The sequence below is a fragment of the Columba livia genome, chromosome 13, assembly GCF_036013475.1.
Source record: "Columba livia isolate bColLiv1 breed racing homer chromosome 13, bColLiv1.pat.W.v2, whole genome shotgun sequence".
In the NCBI taxonomy this organism is placed as follows: domain Eukaryota; kingdom Metazoa; phylum Chordata; class Aves; order Columbiformes; family Columbidae; genus Columba; species Columba livia.
This window is the reverse complement of record NC_088614.1, coordinates 315,870-335,629: the sequence shown is the minus strand read 5'-3', so window position 1 is coordinate 335,629 and position 19,760 is coordinate 315,870. Positions and strand designations below refer to the sequence as shown.

The following is a 19,760-nucleotide window of genomic DNA, read 5'->3' as shown; positions in this document are numbered from 1 at the left end:
AGGAGAAAAATATATGTTTTAAAGGTAATTTCTTCAGGTTAAGTATTATATATTGGGCAAGATTACAGTCTAAACAAATGGTAAGAACAGCAATTATCTTCTAGGGTATGAACCAAATGACAAGATTGCTAATGCACAGAGCTAAACTATGGTTCATTTTTCATTTAAGTTTAACTTTCAGGCCCCAACAATGTCCCCGGCTACCAAATTACATAAAAGTGTTGGGGGTCAATAAAATCTCATTAGAGAGAGAGTGAAGGTGAGAGACCCAGACAAGCAGAGTCTTGCAGGGTGTGTTTTAAGTAGAAGTAAAAAAGACATGGAGAAGGTAGGAAGGTGATGAATCATATGCATGGTCTGCTTACTTCAAATAATTTTAGGGTTAATAAAAATGTCTCCTCATTTGAACCTAAATAGGAACACTGATTGCCATCAAATACGGAATTCACAAAAGAGAGTTTTCATGGTGTGCACCTGCTGCCTTTTCTGTGTAGTGGCTTTACAAAACCCTTAAAACTGAGAACTTACAGGACTAATTGTTAATGACATGGAGGAAAAAATAATACAAAGCAAATATAAATATGATAAGACATTTAAAATATGTATGTTGAAATTAATACCTGAAGTTTTTACCTTGCAGAACCTTGTTGGAGCTGTATGTCTGATGTAATTTTCTCCTGATTTTTGTGCAGAATTAAGTTCCAATGTCAGCTTACGTAAAATAACTTTTAGTTTAAGAAGTTTGTTTTAGTAGATTTTGTAGGTGGAAGACTTATTTTCTCTAGACTACTCAGATGAGCAAGTATTAGATAGTTTGGTACTCCCTGTAGGTTCCCCAGGCCCCCATCGGATCACCAGGTTTTGTGGCTTTGGGTTTGACTTGAATCCCCCTCAAGCGTTAACAACAATTTTTCCATTTCTGAATTTAGATTGCTATTTAACTTCACACTCAGAAATTATTTTCTTGAAGTCATTGAGACTCCTGATACACTTTATATTGGATGTGTTGTTAGGACCCTTGTTAAATTAGAGAGCCTAAGCTCCCAACTTGGAAATAAATTGAGCTAATGAGGAATTTCAGGGTTTTTAACACTTTTCTGTGTCAAAATTTTAGTCTTGATGGTGGTGAATTATTTGACCGGATCACAGACGAAAACTACCACCTAACTGAGCTGGATGCGATCCTGTTCACCAGACAGATTTGTGAGGGAGTCCACTACCTGCACCAGCATTACATTCTGCATTTAGATCTGAAGGTCAGTATTTCATACCCTCTGCTCGTTAGTGATGCTGCGGTTTGGACCACCACAGAGTCTCTAATTACAAGAGTCATTTTTCATTTAATGGGTTTAGGTCATCAAGGAACAGACTTAGTAAGTTCAGCAGGCAGGATGAATGGAGCTCTGGAGACTGAATGCTCTGTTCTCTCCCTGTTGAACCTTCTTCTGCCTGGAACTGAACAGCAGTCAAATGAACATGTTTTCCTGATGGCCCCTTAATAACTGTTCTTTTTCAACAGAAAAAACATTTTCTGTTCTGACATTTTTCTGTCACTTAAGTTATTCCGCACATAATCTGTTTCTAGTCTTTGCCTTCATGTCATGCTAACATGCTGCCATTTCCTCTTCAAAATGCTATCATGTGTAAAATTATTTCAAAAGGAAAAATAGCGAACTGTAATTACAGCTGGGGAATATTAGTACTAGCAATTAATGATTCAGTATTACAAGAAGAAAAAAGTCTTTTGACAATGGAAGTTTTCAAGCTTCTGAATAAAACGGTGGGGATCTTGGTGGCGTATTTTAACTCCTTTAGAATCCCCTGGGAGTCTCACATAGCTCTGTTCACTTACATGCCATAAAACACAGCATACAATGGAAAAAAAAAATCAAATATCCCAGCCGAAAAAACCTTTTGCCTTCATGGGCAAGCCAGAGGATGCGTTCGAAGTGCTTCTTGTGGCTTTTTATGGAGTCACTTTTATATTTCAGGAGTAAATTCAGAGAGTAAGACTCAACCACCAGACCGACTCTACCATTTTACACAGGGGGGCCTTTCCCTTTCCAGGTCAGTTTGTCGCTATGGTGAAATACAGGAATGCTGTTATACAGGAACAGAAGTTAAACTTCTTTATGAGAGGTCCAAAACCAAACCTTTTGCTAACTCGGTATGCCAGTCAAATCCTTCTCTCCCATGATAGGACTGGAAGGAAAGGTATTATACTAAAAATGGTGGTTGAAATATCTAAAATTTCTATAGTCTTTTGCTAGATCTGTCTCTCAGTCATGCGTTTAACTCCATGTACCCTCTTCTCTTTTTGTAGCCTGAAAACATACTATGTGTAAATCACACAGGAAATCAGATTAAAATCATTGACTTTGGATTAGCAAGGAGGTAAGATAGTCCACTTACAAACTTATTTAAAAAAAACAAACCAAACCACACTCACAACCCTCTGACATATTTTTGGTATTTCTTTGCTGGTTTTTTTAATGTATTTGATGACTCTAAAGTAATTGTGCCGTGTGAACGAGCTAAGCGGTATACTGCTGCAGGCATGAGTTTTCTGCTGTGTGCTTTAATTATCTAATTACTTTTTCCAAATAACGTTTCTGTTGGATAAAGCTATACTGCTGTTCTAATTATCTCAGAATATTCCCCATGGAGACCTTTTTACTCCAGGGACACTCTGAAGGCTCTCAGACATTCATTGTGCAGGTTCGAGTTGTGGAAATTCTCTACTGAACTCTTTACACAGATGAGTTGATTGAAGTTGGCGGGGAGATGGAACATGTTCGAGCCCTCCCACGTGAGACAGGAAACCCTCAGAGAAATACGGGCTTTTCTCCATGGTTTCACTTTGCTCACACTGGTTTGGAAGGGAAAGCTGTGGGAGCATGACTCAGTTCCCCTAGAATGAAAAATAATTACTCCTGTTAGTGTAACAGTGAAGCACAAACGTTTTTCTGTTTATTTTCTAAACCCTTTGAGGCTTTTGTTAAGCCAAAAAAATGGTACATTCATGCATTTATGTACCTACGTGTGTGTATGTAAGTATCTGTCTAAGAGCTTTTTTCTTTTAAAATGTTTTGTGAAAACAGAAATGGATACATGGAGGTTTTGCTTTTAAATTGAGAGGACAAAGATGGAAACTTCTATAAAAGCAGTTTTGAAAACAAGATATTCAGGAAACAGAAAAGTAAAAGCAATGCTTTAATGGCTTATTCCATCTATACAGAGCTGCTGTCAGCGACAGTTATTACCGGCTCCATTTCATAACCTTTCCCTTCTAAGCAATAAAGCAGAATCAGTTTCTCCATGTATGGACGACTGTTTAACTTGTTAGTCCGTATAATCCTCTTCAGATTCCCATATTAGCAGTTCTGTTGTGCTCATATCTGTTATACACACCTTCACCCTGAGCTGTAGCTGGGTACATCCCATGAAGCACATGCGCTTTTAATGGGAGCCGCTGTGTTTGTTTGGTGCTGGACAACACCTGAGCGCAGCCGCGGAGCCGCCAGGGGTGGCCTGGCCAGGGCTGGGTTGCCCTTTGTCTTCCCTTTGGTTTTGTCCTGGCAAAGGGATGGCTGATGGTGTAATCACCTGAAGTCACTGCAAAATTCAGCCATTTATTTTTTAAAGCCCTTAACGCTGTCCTGGTCGCCTGGGTGAGTGTGCTGTGCTGGCTTGGCCGTGCCCTGGTGTGCACGGCGCTGAGCCGCGTTGTGCTCCCAGCACTGCTGCCTGTCTCTGTCCGGTACAGGTACAAACCTCGGGAGAAGCTGAAGGTTAACTTTGGAACTCCAGAGTTCTTGGCTCCTGAAGTGGTGAACTACGACTTTGTCTCCTTCCCAACAGACATGTGGAGTGTGGGCGTCATCACCTACATGTTGTGAGTACCCAGGCGGGTGGTGGTGCCGGAGCCGGGGGACGCGGAGCAGGAACGTGGCAACCCCCCAGCCCCTCTGGCTGGGACTCCTCATTCATTCTGCCAAAAACCCAAAAAGCCTTTAATGCCAAGGTGTCTCACTGTGTATACAGAGTCTCTGAACAACAAATAATCCTTTTCACAGAATTATTTCAGTTGGAAGAGACCCTCAGGATTCGAGTCCAACCATAACCTCACCAACTCTAGCACTAAACCGTGTCCATGAGAATCTCTCCTGCAGATCTCACTTCCATATTAAGCAGCAACTGCTCTTGCCCAGTTTGTAGTATGGACTCAGTCATAACATGTCTGAATGTACTTTTAGAGAAGGTATGAAACAGAACATAGTTTATTCAAAACTTCAGAAAGCTTACTGACTTAAATGCTCTACAAGCTGCCAGTTTTCTTCTGTCCAGCAGTCAGAGCTTCCTGCTGCAGGTGGGCTGAAGAAGAGGCTCCTTAGCCTTCACTCCATCATTAAATCAACTTTATTTCTCAAAGACCTTTTGATAAATGTAAAAATATTCCTCTCCCTTACCACCTTATTTAGCAAGGTTACATGGCTCTGGTATTTTTTTTTACTCAGAAAAGTTACCCAAAGCATGTCAGAATTTTCATTTTGATTGCATTCCTTGAGGACTTCAATTAATTTTCAAATTTGCAATCCAATTAATGCTGGGTTTTAGGCCATGGGTCTAAAAAAATGTCATGTCACAAACAGGGCTAAAACTCTGCTCTGTGGATGGGCCATGGACGGCATGTCTGTCCAAAGCGTTCTGGGGAGCTGACTGTGCACCCAGAATCCTTCACAGACGCTTTCTCTGAACTGGATAAACTTCTGGTTTAAATTTGTATGCTAAAGTAATAAATGACTGACGCAATAAATCTGGGCTTAGAGATGAACTGAATGAAGTGTGCTATTGTTCAGAATTCAGTTTAATTTAAGCCAAATGTGGATCCAGGCCTCAATTTAGGAAAGCTCTTGAGTCCCCCCAGCCCCCTGAGCTGGGAAAGCACCGAAGCCTGGACCTGGACCCCCACTGGATTAATTTCCTTGGGGATCTATTAACAGTGCGCTAATGTGACAACGCATCACTGCTCCAGACCATGGAACCCCCCGTAGCCGACAACAACTACAAAGCAGAGGATTTGTAGAAGGAGAAACACTTCTTGTAGAGGAGAATTACTTATCTCCCTCCTATGTTTTTCTTTTTCTCTAAGGCTTAGTGGCCTGTCCCCATTCCTGGGAGAAACTGATGCAGAAACAATGAATTATGTAGTGAATTGCAACTGGGATTTTGATGCAGAAGCGTTTGAACAGCTATCAGAGGAAGCTAAAGACTTTATTTCCAGATTACTCGTGAAGGAGAAAAGGTACCTCTTTGTCTGATCATGAGGACAGTAGCACCTAATAACATTAAGTTCCTACCAGCCAACTGTTTGGATTGTGGTCAACGGTGAGAACTTCGGATGTGGCATTTTTGTCTGCTGTATCTGTGCTTGCTGGGCAGTTCCTCAGTGATTCAAAAGCCCCTGTTTAAAAGAAGGTCTGTGTACCTCGACTGAAGGAAGTTGCTTTCCCAGCAGCATCAATACAGGCAGAACAGAGGCAATCTGGAAGGATTTGCTGTGTAGCAATGTCTTTAGTATTCCTTCTCCAAGCAAAAGCTATTTCTGTTGTTGCTTTGGGCTCTCACGAGCCCTAACGCAAATTGCAAAAATGTCTCTTGAATGCCATGGAGGATAAATGGAAACTACAGCTGCAAAAATGTGCATTGTTCTCTTCTAAAGTGGTCTACATGCGCCTTTTGGGACTTAACTCTGCATGTGGCTTCTAGTCTGGGCTCCAGCGAAATAAAAAGTGATTGCACATATGAAACAGCAGGAGGGTGAGGGTGATATTGATGTCAGATCATGGCTATGGCGTTGGGTAAGTGAGAAGAGAAACTTTTCTCTTGCTGAGTAGCGATACAAATCTCATTGAAATGATGCACACAGTAAACGAGAATTCCAAGAAGCGCTTAGAATATTAACCACTTCCAGATCAAATAAATCAGTTCTAGTACTAATTACATTTTTAACAGCAAGTCATATGAAAAGCTAAGAATAAACTGAACTTCAGCATATTGGCAGCTTAAGACAACCAAGGGAGTTTTTTCTCAGACTGTGACAGTGATTTGCTACGAGACTGTAAACTTTGGAGTCTGCCGTTTGTCTGTGCGATGGGAATAGTTACTCCATCGGGACACTGTGCACGGTCTGGTTGGAGCTGGGGATGAAAAGGCTGTGCAAGGGAGGGGATTGTCTTGTCCCCGCTGTCCCCGGGGCTCATGGGCCACGTCTCCCCTCCCCACACCCACATCTTCTGCTCCTCATCTTCTCAGGCACAGCGTGGACAAACCCAAAGAGTCAGGTGCAGGTTTTGTTTTGAAAAAAGGCAAATTAAACTTGTTTTCTCAACATCTCTCCCGCAAGATTTCCTCTGTTATCATGTATTTCTCAAAGCTTTTTGGATAGGCCTTCAAATTTGGGCCTGTAGTTAAGTGTCGGGATATAATGTATGCTTAACTTGATCCAAGTTTAGGGTGAATAGACAATTGTGCTTTTTAAACATGAAGCACGGAATAAGCCTGTACTATTAGGACAGACAGATAACACCACCAATATTATTTTTCTGTATGCACTGATTCTCTTGGCAAAGTTCTGCACTCACATAACAAAATGATACATAAAGTAATGAATGTATACAAGTGCTTCTTCAAAGAAAAACAAAATAAAACAAAAGCCTAAAAGGGCAAAATACAGTATTTAACCAGAGCTCAATCGACCCAGCAGCAGCTTTTCCCCCACGTGCCCTTTGCCCCACGGGTGCAGGTGTCGTTAGGATCCCGCGCATCTCGGGAAGCAGCTCCACTTGTTGTCTGTTCATTTAGGGCAGTTCCTTTATCAAGAATGTTGAAGCGCGCAGGGCACCCAGAAAACGGCCCCGGGGGAGCTGGGTTTCCCTGACAGATTTCCTCTCCTGCAGCTGCCGGATGAGCGCGACGCAGTGTCTGAAGCACGAGTGGCTGAACAACCTGCCGGCCAAGGCCAAGAGGTTCAAGCTTCGCCTGAAGTCCCAGTTGCTGCTGCAGAGTTACCTGGCTCACAGAAAATGGAAGGTAAGCAGACAAAGCTCGGAAAAAACAGCTCGGCATGGGCAGAGCCATTCCCTGCTTTTTCATATGTTAGCTCACTTCTGCCTACAGGCTTCTTTCTTGCAAACATGAGTTTGGGAAGTCTATTTTCGGTTGTAAATGGAGGGTTTTTTTCTCCTGCAGTCTGTTTTTAGCAAATTTGGTTTCAGTCTTTACTCCCTCTGATTGATGTTTAGAAGTTTTACATGTTTTCTCTTTACAAGTTCAGAGACTTCAGCTGCTCCTTAGCTTATATTAAACGTTCTTTCTCTTCGTATTGGAGAGATTCTTTCCATTGACAACAGTCACATTGTTCCATTGTCACTATGGAGCAGGGATACAGCATAAGGCACTGTGGTGCCTCCTGTAGTGGACAGTTCAAGTCTGGGAGAGAGAAAATATTAGGCTTAAACCCATCCAGAACCTTCAGGACCTTTATGATAACCCAGTGCTCCTTTAGAACTGGACTAAATTTTATATAAAGAAGTGGTAGATAAGAATTTCTGTTGGAATCTCTATTGGATTGTAGCTAATCGATCCTGAAAGGTGAATACAGTGATCTCGTTATGAAGATGCTCGTGGCAACGGGAGGGGAACTCAGTGAGGACCATTGCCTTTCCTTTTGTCACTGCAGTTGTAATTTCTTGCCAAGGAGTTAAAACAGAGGTTTATACTTTTTCCACGGCTGCACTCCGGCCGTTTGGTCAGAGATTCCTGCACTCACATTCTAAAAAATACATAATCTAAAGCTGCATCACTGTACAGTCCGTAGTGATGCTGCAGAGGTTCCCAGACCCAGCAGCGACCGGTGGGTCCCCAAAGCAAAGCTGCTCCGTGCTGCCCCACTGTCCTGGCTTTGCTAAAAACAAGACAAGTTTCTCTTTCAGTGAATTTTTCTTTCAGTTAAGCCCTTCTTAGTAACTGCACTTTTCTGAAGCTGGATACGTGTTTTGGTAGACGTAGCAATGGAATGCAAGGTTGCTGATAAGGATGCGTGTCCCGTAAGTGAGGGAGGCAAGGAGGAGCGAACTGAACAGATGACTAAAACTGACCAACTAAGTATTCTATCCCATCCACGTGATACTTCATATAAAAGTGGGAGATCACGAGCCTCTCATCCCCTTTTCCCCTCTTTGATTATGGCCGGCCTCTGGGGAGAACCCTGCGAGTCGTCCCTGCGAACTGAGGCCTAGTGACAGACCCTGCATCCTTGAATCCCGTTATTTTATTGGCGCCCAAACAGGGTGTAGGTAAATGGGGTAAATGGATTTACCAAGAAGAAAAATCCACGTCAGCCACATTTACCTCACTTGCACTCACCCTTGGACTGTTCTGTTTTGTTCACAGAAACATTTTTATGTGGTGGCTGCTGCCAACAGGCTGAAGAGGTTTCAGAGTATGTCTGTCAAGCTTGTGTAAGCTCCTACGAAGCCTCTGCCACTCGTGGAGCTGGACATGAAGCCATGGAAGAAGGACTCAGTATCTTCAATAATTTCTGTCCCGTTTGGGTCTGTCCTCCTCAAATATTCTGTGTTAGTGATAAGGTTCCAGAAGCACCTCAAGGAAGAGTCTCTTGAAATTACTTCTCAAAGCAGAAGCGACCTTCTTTGGTTTTACAAGCTTTTTCCTGTTGTACATAGTGATAGAAAAGGTGGCCGTCAGGGGGCTGACTGCTCACTGGAGGCTTCGATTCTGCAGAGTATTGTTGGTGTGTTCACGCCAGGAAACACCGTGTTGGTTTTGGTTCTCACACGTGGGACCTCTGGGGGCTCCCCACACAACTGACGTACGGCAGCAACTTCGGAGCGCTGCCACAACAGCGACACAGCTTCTCCCTCATGTGTTTGTTACTTAGAACAAAAGATATTGGATATTCCTTTCTTCTATAATTTTCCCACCCCCCAAACATGATAATTATTCAGTGAAACTACTCAGAGTTGAATGGTTTGGGTTTGTTATTATTTTTTTTTAAATTATTCTCTCCTTTAAAAAAACAGTCACTGCATAGTTGGGAAATATGAGCAATCCTGGTTTAAAGCAACGTAAGTCAATTGGTCCATTGCTGCTTTTTCTTATGGTGAGTTGAACTGATCAAGGTTTGGAAGGAGATAAGTAAAACTGCCACAAAGAAAAATCACCTAATGACTGTTGGGTCTATGCAAAAAGATCTCATGTTGTCCAGAAATAAGAGATTTCCAGACATCGTTTGGTGTGCGTTTAACATTTTTAAGTGCTTCTCATTGGCTGTGACTGCAGCCCTGAGTTATCTAAGTTTTACTTGGAGGATTTTTCTCCTGACAATGTTAATGAAGTCTGAGAAGTTGATAGGGTGTGATATGTTGACATGGTTTAGCGGCAGGCAAATGCTGTTACTGCCAGGCTCTGCCTTTAGCCCAGTGAGGAGGCTGAAGCCCCATCTTCCCCCACTGTGCTCTTGAACTTTAAATGTTTTCTTCACAATACTGATTTATCTTGGATTTTAAACTTTCTCCTGATGTATGAAGAGTTGGAGCCACTTGCAGTCTCTCAGCTAAAAGTATAAAGTTATTTATTCAACCCGTGGTTTCCTTCATTCCTGTTCTGGATTCTGCAAAATTCAGTGTGAATTGGATGGGGTCTTAGGAAAACCAGAAACTAATACTACTAAGACTAGGTTTTCAGCAAAGGCATCAAATCACTGTAAAGCTCCCTTTACCTTTATAGACTTTCACGTCCCTTGAATTAGCAAAAGTGCTGGTTGCTAATAAAAAGGTTTGTAAGACTGACTTACCCAAGTCTAGTTATCTTTTCCACTCTAGTGCTTCTCACTTTGCACAGTCCAGAATTCTGGACTTCTGCAGCATTTCCAGAACTGAGACAGAGAAGAATTATTAAAGTCAAGTGAAATAATCTTGAAATCATGTGAAAAAATCTTGACGATGTATCACCTTCTGTGAAGGCCCACTTTTGTTTGTGTTTTCCTTCCACCGTGATTCTGCATGCTACATGCGATTATATTCATTGGTCTGTATATTTCAGAATTAATAATAATAAATTACATTGAAGTGGAACAAGCCTATTCCTCAATTTTAGTTTAACGCTCCACCAATCAAGCCTGCAAGCATCTTTGAGCAGGTCTTAGCAACAGAGTGCTTATGTCCAGATGGGATTCTCGCCCATCCTGAGGACCCTCTGCTACATATTAGACCAGCTGTTCAATGGCAGATATTCTGTTACAGCTCTTCCTCAGCGCGGGTTGACTGTCCAATGTTTTCTCTGCACATTAGGCATTTGTTTGGAGTCCATTCTCTGACAGTTACTGTTACATTTCAGAACTCTCATCTGGAATGAAATTAGCTCTTGTTAATTAATGTTGGCTTCAAGTGATTTCCTTTTTTATGCATTGGGAGAAGTGAAAGGTGAAAAAAAAGGTCGTAGGTAGGCACTGGGTAGAGACTCGAACTCTTGTGGGTTACTCTGAGCAGTATTTATTGTAGAAGATTCACAGGAACAGCAGCGTTGGGTCACCTCCTCAGAGAGTGACAATCATACAGCAGTATAACTAGTCATTATATAGGGTTCTAACAGGTATTATGCAACTAAACAAAATCTATCACTGTCTATCACTGTCGATATCTATCACTGTCGATATCCTCAGGTTCCTTCCGTTCCAGTGGTCTGCAGGTTCCACTTCTTCTTCCTTGGCAAGTACAGAACGACAGGTCATCAGTCGCAGGGCTGGCTTCTTTTGAAGTTCCACCTGTCTCATTTGTTATCCATAGTTCACCAGTCTAGCATAGAAATCAGCAACCCTAAGAATAGTATTTATCAATGTCTTAACTAAGGGTACAAAGCAAGCATAAGGTAACCACGCTCGTGGTTCTGGGTAAGGACTGTACAGGGGACAAGCTGAGACTTTAAGCCTTAGCAGCACAGCTTATAACACTGATATAGGCCTAAAATCCTAATTTCCTATTTTCCTACAACAAAAGGAAAATGGCCACTAAGTTTTAACTTAACAATTATTGTGTGCTTCTTCCTCTGTTCCTGTAAGAGTGTCACACATCAATGCTCTCTGCTGTCTTGTACATATTTTCATTCCATTTTCTACAAAGAGAAGGTGCATCTGGCCAGGAGGATGACTGCTTCCTGACAGAATAACAAGAAACAGCCTTTAGCTTTGGCAGCCAGCACGTGGTTCTGCAGCACGGCAGCCTCACAGGGCGCTGCATCGCGGTCCCGCGCACCTTGCTTTGTGCTCTACACACAGCTGAGGACAAACTGCGGGTGACACGGGACTCACTGGAGCTCATGACAAAAAGACCAGGCCCCACGCTGCTACATACAGCCGTTAATAACATTGACTACCGTAATCCGGGTGCCGCCTGCGTCACCCAGGGAAGCGGGGAGGGGTTTGGCAGGTAGGGCAGCGTTTCACGCTGAAATCCCAGAGTGTCAGGGGTTGAAGGGCCCTGGAAAGCTCATCCAGTGCAATCCCCCATGGAGCAGGAACACCCAGATGAGGTTACACAGGAAGGTGTCCAGGCGGGTTGGAATGTCTGCACAGAAGGAGACTCCACAACCCCCCTGGGCAGCCTGGGCCAGGCTCTGCCACCCTCACCCCCAACAAGTTGCTTCTCACCTTTCAGTGGAACCTCCTGTGTTCCAGTTTGCACCCATTGCCCCTTGTCCTGTCACTGGTTGTCAAAATGCTCAGACATGAACTCACTCACCTGCTCACATGGACACTTGGGCTCTTCTGGGTTGTTTTGAAACTGAGGGTTTATGAGTTAACTTCTCTTTGCACATCCCAGGCACAAAACATGCAAGAGAAATGGGCAGAAGACTTGGATTGGTTTTATTGCAGTTACACCAGCCCTGAGCTGCTACAAGTTGTGATTTTCCTTCAGAAAGCGGTTAACACAAACTGCAGTTTTGCACAGCTGGGATGGACGTGTGGGATGCTGAGGACCAGAGGACAGGGCACTCTCTCATCTCCCCTAAGTTTATGATGCGAGATGCTAAAAACCTGTATTACCCGGCTAAGATCCCGGGCACCCAGACACCTTCCTTCTTAAAGCACAGTCATCTCCTGGACGTCTTTCATTTTGTGCTCTACGGGTGTCACGTGCGACTAGTGCCAAGAACATCATCTCACCATCCAAAGCTTTTCCTTCCAGTATCTTTATTGTTGCTTGGAATATTTGGGACCCCTTACAAGCACAAGAGACTCCAGTCCCATACAGGTCATAAAAATAAGTCAAATTTAGTGACTAAAGAATATTTCTTCAACAGTAAAAACAAATAAAAAAAATTATCAGTCTTTTAATTCCTCTGGTAGTTTTGCAGTTTAAGAAGGCACCGTTAGTCCTCTCTCTTTTTTCACTGACTACTTCCAGCCAGGGGCACAAGGGCACGTAACGTAGAACTTATTTGTACTTAACCCAGCATTAGAATGTTACCTGCTTCTTGCAGCAAGAGAAATGAAGCTCTTCTACTCCCGAATGCTGTAGCTGCTCAGGTACCAGCCTGGCGAGTAGTCAGACAGGCTTCTTGTACAATCACATCAATTCTGGTGTCATTTACTAAAAATTACGTTCTTAAATACTTAAAAAACTAGCTCATAAATACAAATAGCTGGCTACCAGGCAGCCATCTGCTACTGGAAGTCTTGTTGGAGCGGAAGAGTCAAGATGACGCGCAAGCAGCAGACGGATTACTAGGTGGCACTACAGAGCCAGTCCCCCTACTTGTCTCTTGTGCCTTAGTAGCTTTTTCCAGGATTTTCTTTTTCCATTCTTCATAGTCTTGCTCTGTTTCAGTCTTTGGCCATTTGCATGGTATCTCCTCCTTGTCTTCAGATCCTGTGAGAAGAAGAAAGCCCATGAGAGGCCACCATGGGCACTGTGTTGCTGGTATAAACCATGGCGGTGCACAAACGGACGGGCACAAGCACGGGGTCTGTCACTGTGTTATCTAACGCTGTGGTTTGCTGCTCCCTGCCCCTGCCGGCACAGCCACCTCCTCACCTCTGTGTCTGACTGCAAGAGCTGTCCTGAATTCTAGGAGGGCTACTCAGCCTAAACACCATTGTCCTGCTAGGTCCTCTTTGTCCTTTCCTTAGCCAGGACTTCGCAGAATGGAGTAGGCTGCTGGGAACTGAATATTATGGCATAGTATAAAACCGGTAATAAAATACAGGACATGAAGAAAGACAATGAAGCTGTGTCAGGGGAAGTCCAGACCAGACATGAGGACAAGGTTCTTCACTGAACAGGCTCCTGCAGAGAAGTGGTCACAGCACCAAGCCTGTCAAAGCTCAAGGAGAGTCTGGACAATGTTCCTAGTTGAGTGTTAGTGTCAGGTAGTCCTGCGAGGAGCAGGGTCTTGGACTCAACGAGCCTTATGGGTCTCGTCCAACTTGACAGATTCTACAATAAAATATCATTAAGCAGCAACAAAGCTCAAGCCTGCTCTGGTGAGGTGATTCTAGTTCACAGGTAAACACAACTTACCATTTTCCTTCTTGCAGTGCTCCAGTTCGGTCTGCAAGTTTTCAGGTGTCTCTGCAACCCGTGGAACATCTTCTTCTTAAAAAAAAAAAAACAACAGAGTTGCTTTACCTCTGAATGGCGTCTGGTGCCCCAAGGGTGTTCTACATGCAATTATTTGACAGCAGAGTATTGTCTTCCAGTCAGAGGTTCCCTGGCCCAGCCCGGTGCTCCAGCTGCACGGGTTCACAGGCACTTTAACCAGCACTGCTGCCGCGTTTGGAACCACAACCATCCACCGTGTTTATACCCCCAAACCACTCTGCTACTCTTCTGGATTACTCAGGCAGGATTATCAGTTATTGCTTCCCTTTGCAGCCCATTTCCACACTTTGCATTACAGCTGCTCCCAACACATCTGGGGCTGTGCAGATATACAGATGCACACTCTTCTCAGAACTGATACAGAAACTCCCAGGGGCCCTGAGCTGCCTCACTGGTGGGGTAAGGTTTTGGGTTTTTTACAGGGCACTGCATAGGTCCATGCCTGGGGAGAGAGCAGATTTTAGTTTGGGTTCAGACAGCACAATCCAGAAAGCTTCACGATATGAAGCATGAGGACAGGGTGAAGCAGCGGTACTGTCAGCGGGAGAGTAAGAATGAAAGCACGAAGAAAGTAGATAAGCAGGAAGGAGCAGAGATACAAGGACAGGGAGATGTGCGTTGTATTTCAATTTTTTTCCTCCACACAAAGGAGTGGCGAGAGCTGCAGGTTCAACGCTGGGCAGGAAAGGTTCCTCAGGTCTGCCACTGGTATGTGGAGGGACATGTCAGGTAACGGCTGAATTAGTATCAAAAGAGCAAGGCTTACGCTTGTTAATCCTGCAGTGGGGAAAGGAAAACACAGAAGTGAGTCAGTCACAGCAAAAGAGGTGGCAAGATGTTTGTTAATTGGTGGGTCACGTTGCCATGTTAACAGAGTGCAGAAAGCAGGCAAGGAGGAACCCAAGACAGGCCAGGTAGTATGTGGGAAGCAGGCAATAAATTGCAGCAGCAGCAGAGAGTGTAAGGAGCAGTGAGCATTTGAGAAGAGAGGAAAATATTTACTTTTGGCCTTGCCAAGTGCTAAACTGTTGCGACTTCCCCAGAAGCAATGACTGTGACCTGAACTGCAGGAAACATGTTGGGATGGATGGGCAGGTTTGGCTGGAACAGCTGAAGGTCGTCAGAGTGGAATCACCAGTGGAAAAGGACGGGGCTCTGTGCAGCCAGGCCTGGGCACACTGTTGTACAGGGATAAAGCCAAAAACTTACTGCTGAGCTGCTGGCTTATCTTCTCCAGCTGATGGCACAGCCGGTCAAATATTGCTTTTTTCACCCCAGATGTAGACAGTATTTTAGCTTTGTCCACTTTTAGCTTCAAACACCTACAAAGAAAAATTTAAGTTATCTGTGCACAAAGTAACCCTCCAGCAACTATCGCTCAGGGGACGTGACATTTACTTTACCAGCACTGCCTGGGAGGATGAGGAAGGCAGGCCTGAGGTTTTGTCCCGTCTAATCCTTGTCGCACTCAGAAATAAATTTGCCTGAAAAAACAGACTCCTACACTACTCGATCAATACAGGTCAGGAATTGAAACTCCGGGTTACTTCAAGTTACACAAGGAAATTCTACTAGGAAAAGGTACTTTTCGGATTTTGAGGAAACCAGGACAAAATCCCACTACTGCAAAAAGCTGAACGGGATCCCTGTGTCAAGAGAACATTTGTCACGAGCTGTGCTACTACACAGCACCCAAATTGCTTCGTAAGTTTATTACAAAGCATAATACTGAGAGGGGAGATATTTGCACGCAAGCCCATTCTTACAAAGGGTTGGCTGAGGCAGGTGCTCCTGCAGCTGTTGGATCCACCTCCCAAAGGCCAGAGCACCTCTGGGATGTGGGGCTCAGGGCTTCACCCCCTTCAGAGCAGCTGCTGTGTGGGGCTCTGGATCACCCAAGCAGCTGCTCTTCACCTTGAGCAGGAAGGATGTCACCAAAAGCCATGCAGCTTTTTGTTCTGTGCCAGCTCAAATCTGTCCTGACAAGGGAAAAAATGTTCCACTAAATTTGAAAATGTTACTAAGGGATTCTGTTGTGCCGGTTAAGCTGAGAGGAAGGAGGGCAAAATGCAAAACTCTAACAGAAGTTCTTCAGGCACTGCCATGGATATGTCCTAATGGAATTGTCCACAGAACTCAGTTACATACCAGGGAAGATGGGTTTCATTTGTTTTAGGATAAGTAACTCAATTTCCTTTTCTGTATATTTGATACAACACTTGTGCACTGGGCCCTTGTGGCCAGGAAGCCAATGGTACCTGGGGTGGGTTAGAAGGGGGTGGTCAGTAGGTCAGAGAGGTTCTCCTGCCCCTCTGCTCTGCCCTGGGGAGACCACACCTGGAATATTGTGTCCAGTTGTGGCCCCTCAGTTCCAGCAGGACAGGGAACTGCTGGAGAGAGTCCAGCGCAGCCACCAAGATGCTGGAGGGAGTGGAGCATCTCCCGTGTGAGGAAAGGCTGAGGGAGCTGGGGCTCTGGAGCTGGACAAGAGGAGACTGAGGGGGGACTCATTCCTGGGGATCAATATGGAAAGGGGGAGTGTCAGGAGGATGGAGCCAGGCTCTTCTGGTGACAACCAGTGACAGGACAAGGGGCAATGGGTGCAAACTGGAACACAGGAGGTTCCACTGAAAGGTGAGAAGCAACTTGTTGGGGTGAGGGTGGCAGAGCCTGGCCCAGGCTGCCCAGGGAGGTTGTGGAGTCTCCTTCTGTGCAGACATTCCAACCCGCCTGGACACCTTCCTGTGTAACCTCATCTGGGTGTTCCTGCTCCATGGGGGGATTGCACTGGATGAGCTTTCCAGGTCCCTTCAACCCCTGACACTCTGGGATTCTTCTAGAGGCAAGTGCAGTATCAGTTGGAGACTTTGCTGTCAGGAGGGTTTGATAGAGCTGTCTCCATTTCCAGGAGCAGAGCAGCAGGATGCGCTAAGCAAGACTCTTCAAACTATTTGGACACGCTGATTGAAGCAGCTGCTTCCACTGCTGCATCTCTTTGGTGTCTCATGAGGATTTGAGCCCACAGAAGATCCCTCAAATGTACTCACCTGCATGCAGTGAATAGTGCTGCTGTTAGAAAAAGTGGTTTTGAGAAATCGAGGTCCATTTGCTGTGCTTCAGAGAGACTGGATTCATACCTAATGAACAACAAAAAGTGATAATTGTGTAGTGTGTCTGCCTCAAATGAAGCTGTTGCAATGAGTTTGTCCCATGGTCCCCAGCAGCTGAGCAGGTCTGTGGATCCCTCGGTCCTGTGTGATCCAGTCAGGCACAAACAGCTGAGATGGGCAAGAGAGACCAGAGAAAAGCCACCTCCTCTTTTTGAGTTAAAGGAGTTTTAAATTAGGGATCTGGATCAAGGCATGTCAGTAGAATCTACTTCTTGTGCTCCCCATTCACACAGCACTTCTATCTACATTACATCTGAAAGTTACAATGAGATGCTTTGCACGAATCCATCCCATAGAAGAGGGTAGAATTACAGTTTCTTTGATTCATCTAATATGTATAGACGAAGGCTAAAATATAGAAAATGACAGGATGGCTGTGTAGCACTAAAGAATTTAATTTTTTTACTGTCCACCTGCCCCCATGCTATATTTTTTTCAGTTTGCATTAAGCACTGACAAGCCTTTGTTCACTGACCTGCAACTCAGAATATTCTAAATCCCTAACAGCATTTAAACAGGTGCTATCAGGGTGGCAGCACTCCAGAACAGAACTCTTCAGTAATTGCTCGTTAAAGCAGAAGTTACAGAGTGCAAAATTGTAGTTGAATCTCTACTGAAGTGTTGTACCTATTGTTTTTAGGAGTAATGCATATTTTAAGAGATCTGCTCCTCCAGAAGGCAGGATTTGTTTCTACTCAGCAGTACTTCTAAACTGTGAGATGATCAGCAGTGAAACGAACACAGTGTGGTGCTATGGACAAGCACAGGGACTGAGAGTCCTGCCTTTTTTATACCATTCCCAGTTGAAGAACTGGAGCTCAAGCAAGGACTTACAGGCTGAGTCTTTCTTAACGTGTATTCTAAGAAATGGCCCAGAACCATGGTTGGATTTTCACTGCTAAGAACCCACCTCGCCACTCCAGTCAGCAGGAGACATGTGGCCCTTCCAACCATCATGCTCTTTACACATCTAATGAAGAACCTCACCACTGAGCCCCACTGCGACTGCAGAGCTCCCTTACCTCTGCAGTATTCTTGACGCAGTGTTCACTGCCTCCACGCAGCAGAACTGCACAGCCAAGTCTCGCATCCCCAGTCTGGGGTTCACCTCTAGCAAACATTCCAAAGACTTCATGGAACTCTGGTACGTTGTCTTGTTCAAACCAGAGAGCTTCACAAAATAGCTCTTTCAAGAAGACAAAGACAAATGCCAAGAATTAGCAAGGTTCCTTCCCCACATCTTATTCAGACAACCAAAACAGATTAGGGAGAAACTATACAACACTTTAAAATAAAGTTCAATTGATATATTAAGCAAACTCGTGCAATGAGTGATGTAAGTTTCGACTGCCCCACCTAGGAATACCAGATCTGTTAACACAGTGTTATTTTGAGACCATTTCCCTGGAAGTGAGGTTTGTCCTTTCCATATAATATGACACGGCCCTTTTATCACAAGGTGGTTAAAAGCAAAGGTAACCGAGGTCTGGGCAACCTTAAGAGATGAGCAACACTTCGCTGCTGTTCCTCACAGGGTCAGGTGCAACTCAATTCTCCTCTGTCTGTGAGTGGACAATCACAATCACGTTATTTTGGCAATTTGGTGCCATTGACACGGCAGGTCTGCAGATGGACATCTGCAGATACTGCTGTCGACAGGGATTCCTTAGAGCCACTGCTTCCCTCCCACCATAAAAGGGACAGATCGTAAGTTTAACATCCTTGTTGGTAGTTTATTTGTTACTAAAAGAACTGAAATCATAATAAAACAAACTTATCTTGTGGAGTGACTACGACACTGATCTCATTTTGCCCCATTTCAAACTCTGAGTACTGAAAGTGTGTTTAGCAGCATACTGGGTCTAGGATAATGTCACTTATGATCATCCCTTTCTTCCTTTTAGTGTACTTAGGAGAATGCACCAGCCAGCCAAGTCAGACACTGTATCTTACCTTGTCAGCTGGTTGTTTCATGGAGCTGGCTGCCAGGTCCAGGCACATCACAGCACTGCTTGTTGCCGTCATCTGAGCCATCAGCCCTGTGCACTTCACCTGGGACAGCCGCAGGTACTCTTCAGCTTTTCTGCAAAACAAGCAGCCCTTGTTAACAAAAGCAGTTACAAGACAGTAAGAACAGGACAGGAGCTTTAAAGGAATCACAGAATGACCTGAGCTGGAAGGACCCACAAGGATCAGAGTCCAGCTCCTGTCCCTGCACAGGACACCCCACAGGTCACCCCGTGTGTCTGAGCACGTTGTCCAGTCTCTTGAACACTGTCAGGTTGGGGCCGTGACACCTCCCTGGGGAGCCTGTTCAGTGTCCAGCACCTCTGGGTGAAGAACCTTTTCCTCATGTCCCACTGCCCCTCCCTGGCACATCTCCTGCCGTTCCCTGGGCTCTGTCACTGTCACAGAGCAGAGCTCAGCCTGCCCCTCCTGCTCCTGCTGAGGAACCTGCAGCCCATGAGCTCCGCGCTCAGAGCGCCCCGGGGCCCGGCCCGCCCGGAGCAGCCTGGGCCCGGCCGGCGGCACCGCGCACCCGGGGCGGGCGGGGACTGCCGGGGCAGCACGGGCCGGACCCGCTGCTGCGGGCGGGAACTGCGCTGCCCCAGCGGAGCCGCTGCCGAGAGCTGCTGCGCGGGGACCGGAGCGCTGCGAGGCGCGGGGGCCGGGGCCGACCCCGGCACCAGCACCAATACCGGCACCGACCCCGGCACCCACCCCGGCGCCCCCGCGGTACCTGATGACCGCCGGGTCGCGCAGCCCCAGCCGCGCCGCGAGCCGCCGCACCGCCCCACGCTCCATCTCACACTCCCGCCTGCGCCGCGCGGCGAGCCGACACGCAGCCACGTTCGGGAGCGGACTGGCCGGCTAGACCGCCAATCATCGCTCTCTACGCCAATCGGCC

General features: G+C 45.4%; 2 protein-coding genes across 12 annotated transcripts in view; one reads left to right on the top strand and one right to left on the bottom strand.

The window, feature by feature from the left end:
• MYLK3 (myosin light chain kinase 3) overlaps positions 1-10,160 on the top strand; it is a 59,066-nt gene extending 48,906 nt beyond the window's left edge. For all 9 annotated transcript variants that reach the window (XM_065028552.1, XM_065028550.1, XM_065028546.1 and 6 more), the window contains 6 exons: positions 1,115-1,256; positions 2,324-2,394; positions 3,767-3,895; positions 5,153-5,305; positions 6,960-7,092; positions 8,455-10,160. In XM_065028552.1, the coding sequence (XP_064884624.1) occupies positions 1,115-1,256; positions 2,324-2,394; positions 3,767-3,895; positions 5,153-5,305; positions 6,960-7,092; positions 8,455-8,526 (700 nt within the window). In that variant the 3' untranslated portion in view covers positions 8,527-10,160. The remainder of the gene's footprint in view (positions 1-1,114; positions 1,257-2,323; positions 2,395-3,766; positions 3,896-5,152; positions 5,306-6,959; positions 7,093-8,454) is intronic.
• Positions 10,161-12,254: 2,094 nt separating this feature from the next.
• On the bottom strand, positions 12,255-19,741 carry ORC6 (origin recognition complex subunit 6). Of its 3 annotated transcripts, none has more exons than XM_065028557.1 (7): positions 19,593-19,741; positions 18,806-18,935; positions 17,875-18,038; positions 16,730-16,819; positions 14,892-15,004; positions 13,602-13,676; positions 12,255-12,950 (listed from the first exon to the last, which is right to left on the bottom strand). In XM_065028557.1, the coding sequence occupies exons 1-7, from the start codon at positions 19,655-19,657 to the stop codon at positions 12,775-12,777; spliced, it is 813 nt and encodes a 270-aa protein (XP_064884629.1). In that variant the 5' UTR covers positions 19,658-19,741; the 3' UTR covers positions 12,255-12,774. The 3 variants fall into 3 exon arrangements, 2 of the variants coding, with proteins under 2 accessions (XP_064884629.1, XP_064884630.1); XM_065028558.1 differs by having other exon boundaries at positions 13,602-13,673; XR_010465856.1 differs by having other exon boundaries at positions 12,870-12,950; positions 13,602-14,459.
• Between the last annotated feature and the right edge of the window lie 19 nt (positions 19,742-19,760).

Bases quoted from the DNA above. Each gene is read 5' to 3' on its own strand.
- ORC6 (XM_065028557.1), bottom strand. From the start codon at position 19,657: ATGGAGCGTGGGGCGGTGCGGCGGCTCGCGGCGCGGCTGGGGCTGCGC. The intron at 16,820-17,874 runs GTAAGGGAGCTC...GTTGTTCATTAG, and splicing joins GCGTCAAGAATACTGCAGAG to GTATGAATCCAGTCTCTCTG. The intron at 12,951-13,601 runs GTAAGTTGTGTT...TTCTTCTCACAG, and splicing joins GCACTGCAAGAAGGAAAATG to GATCTGAAGACAAGGAGGAG.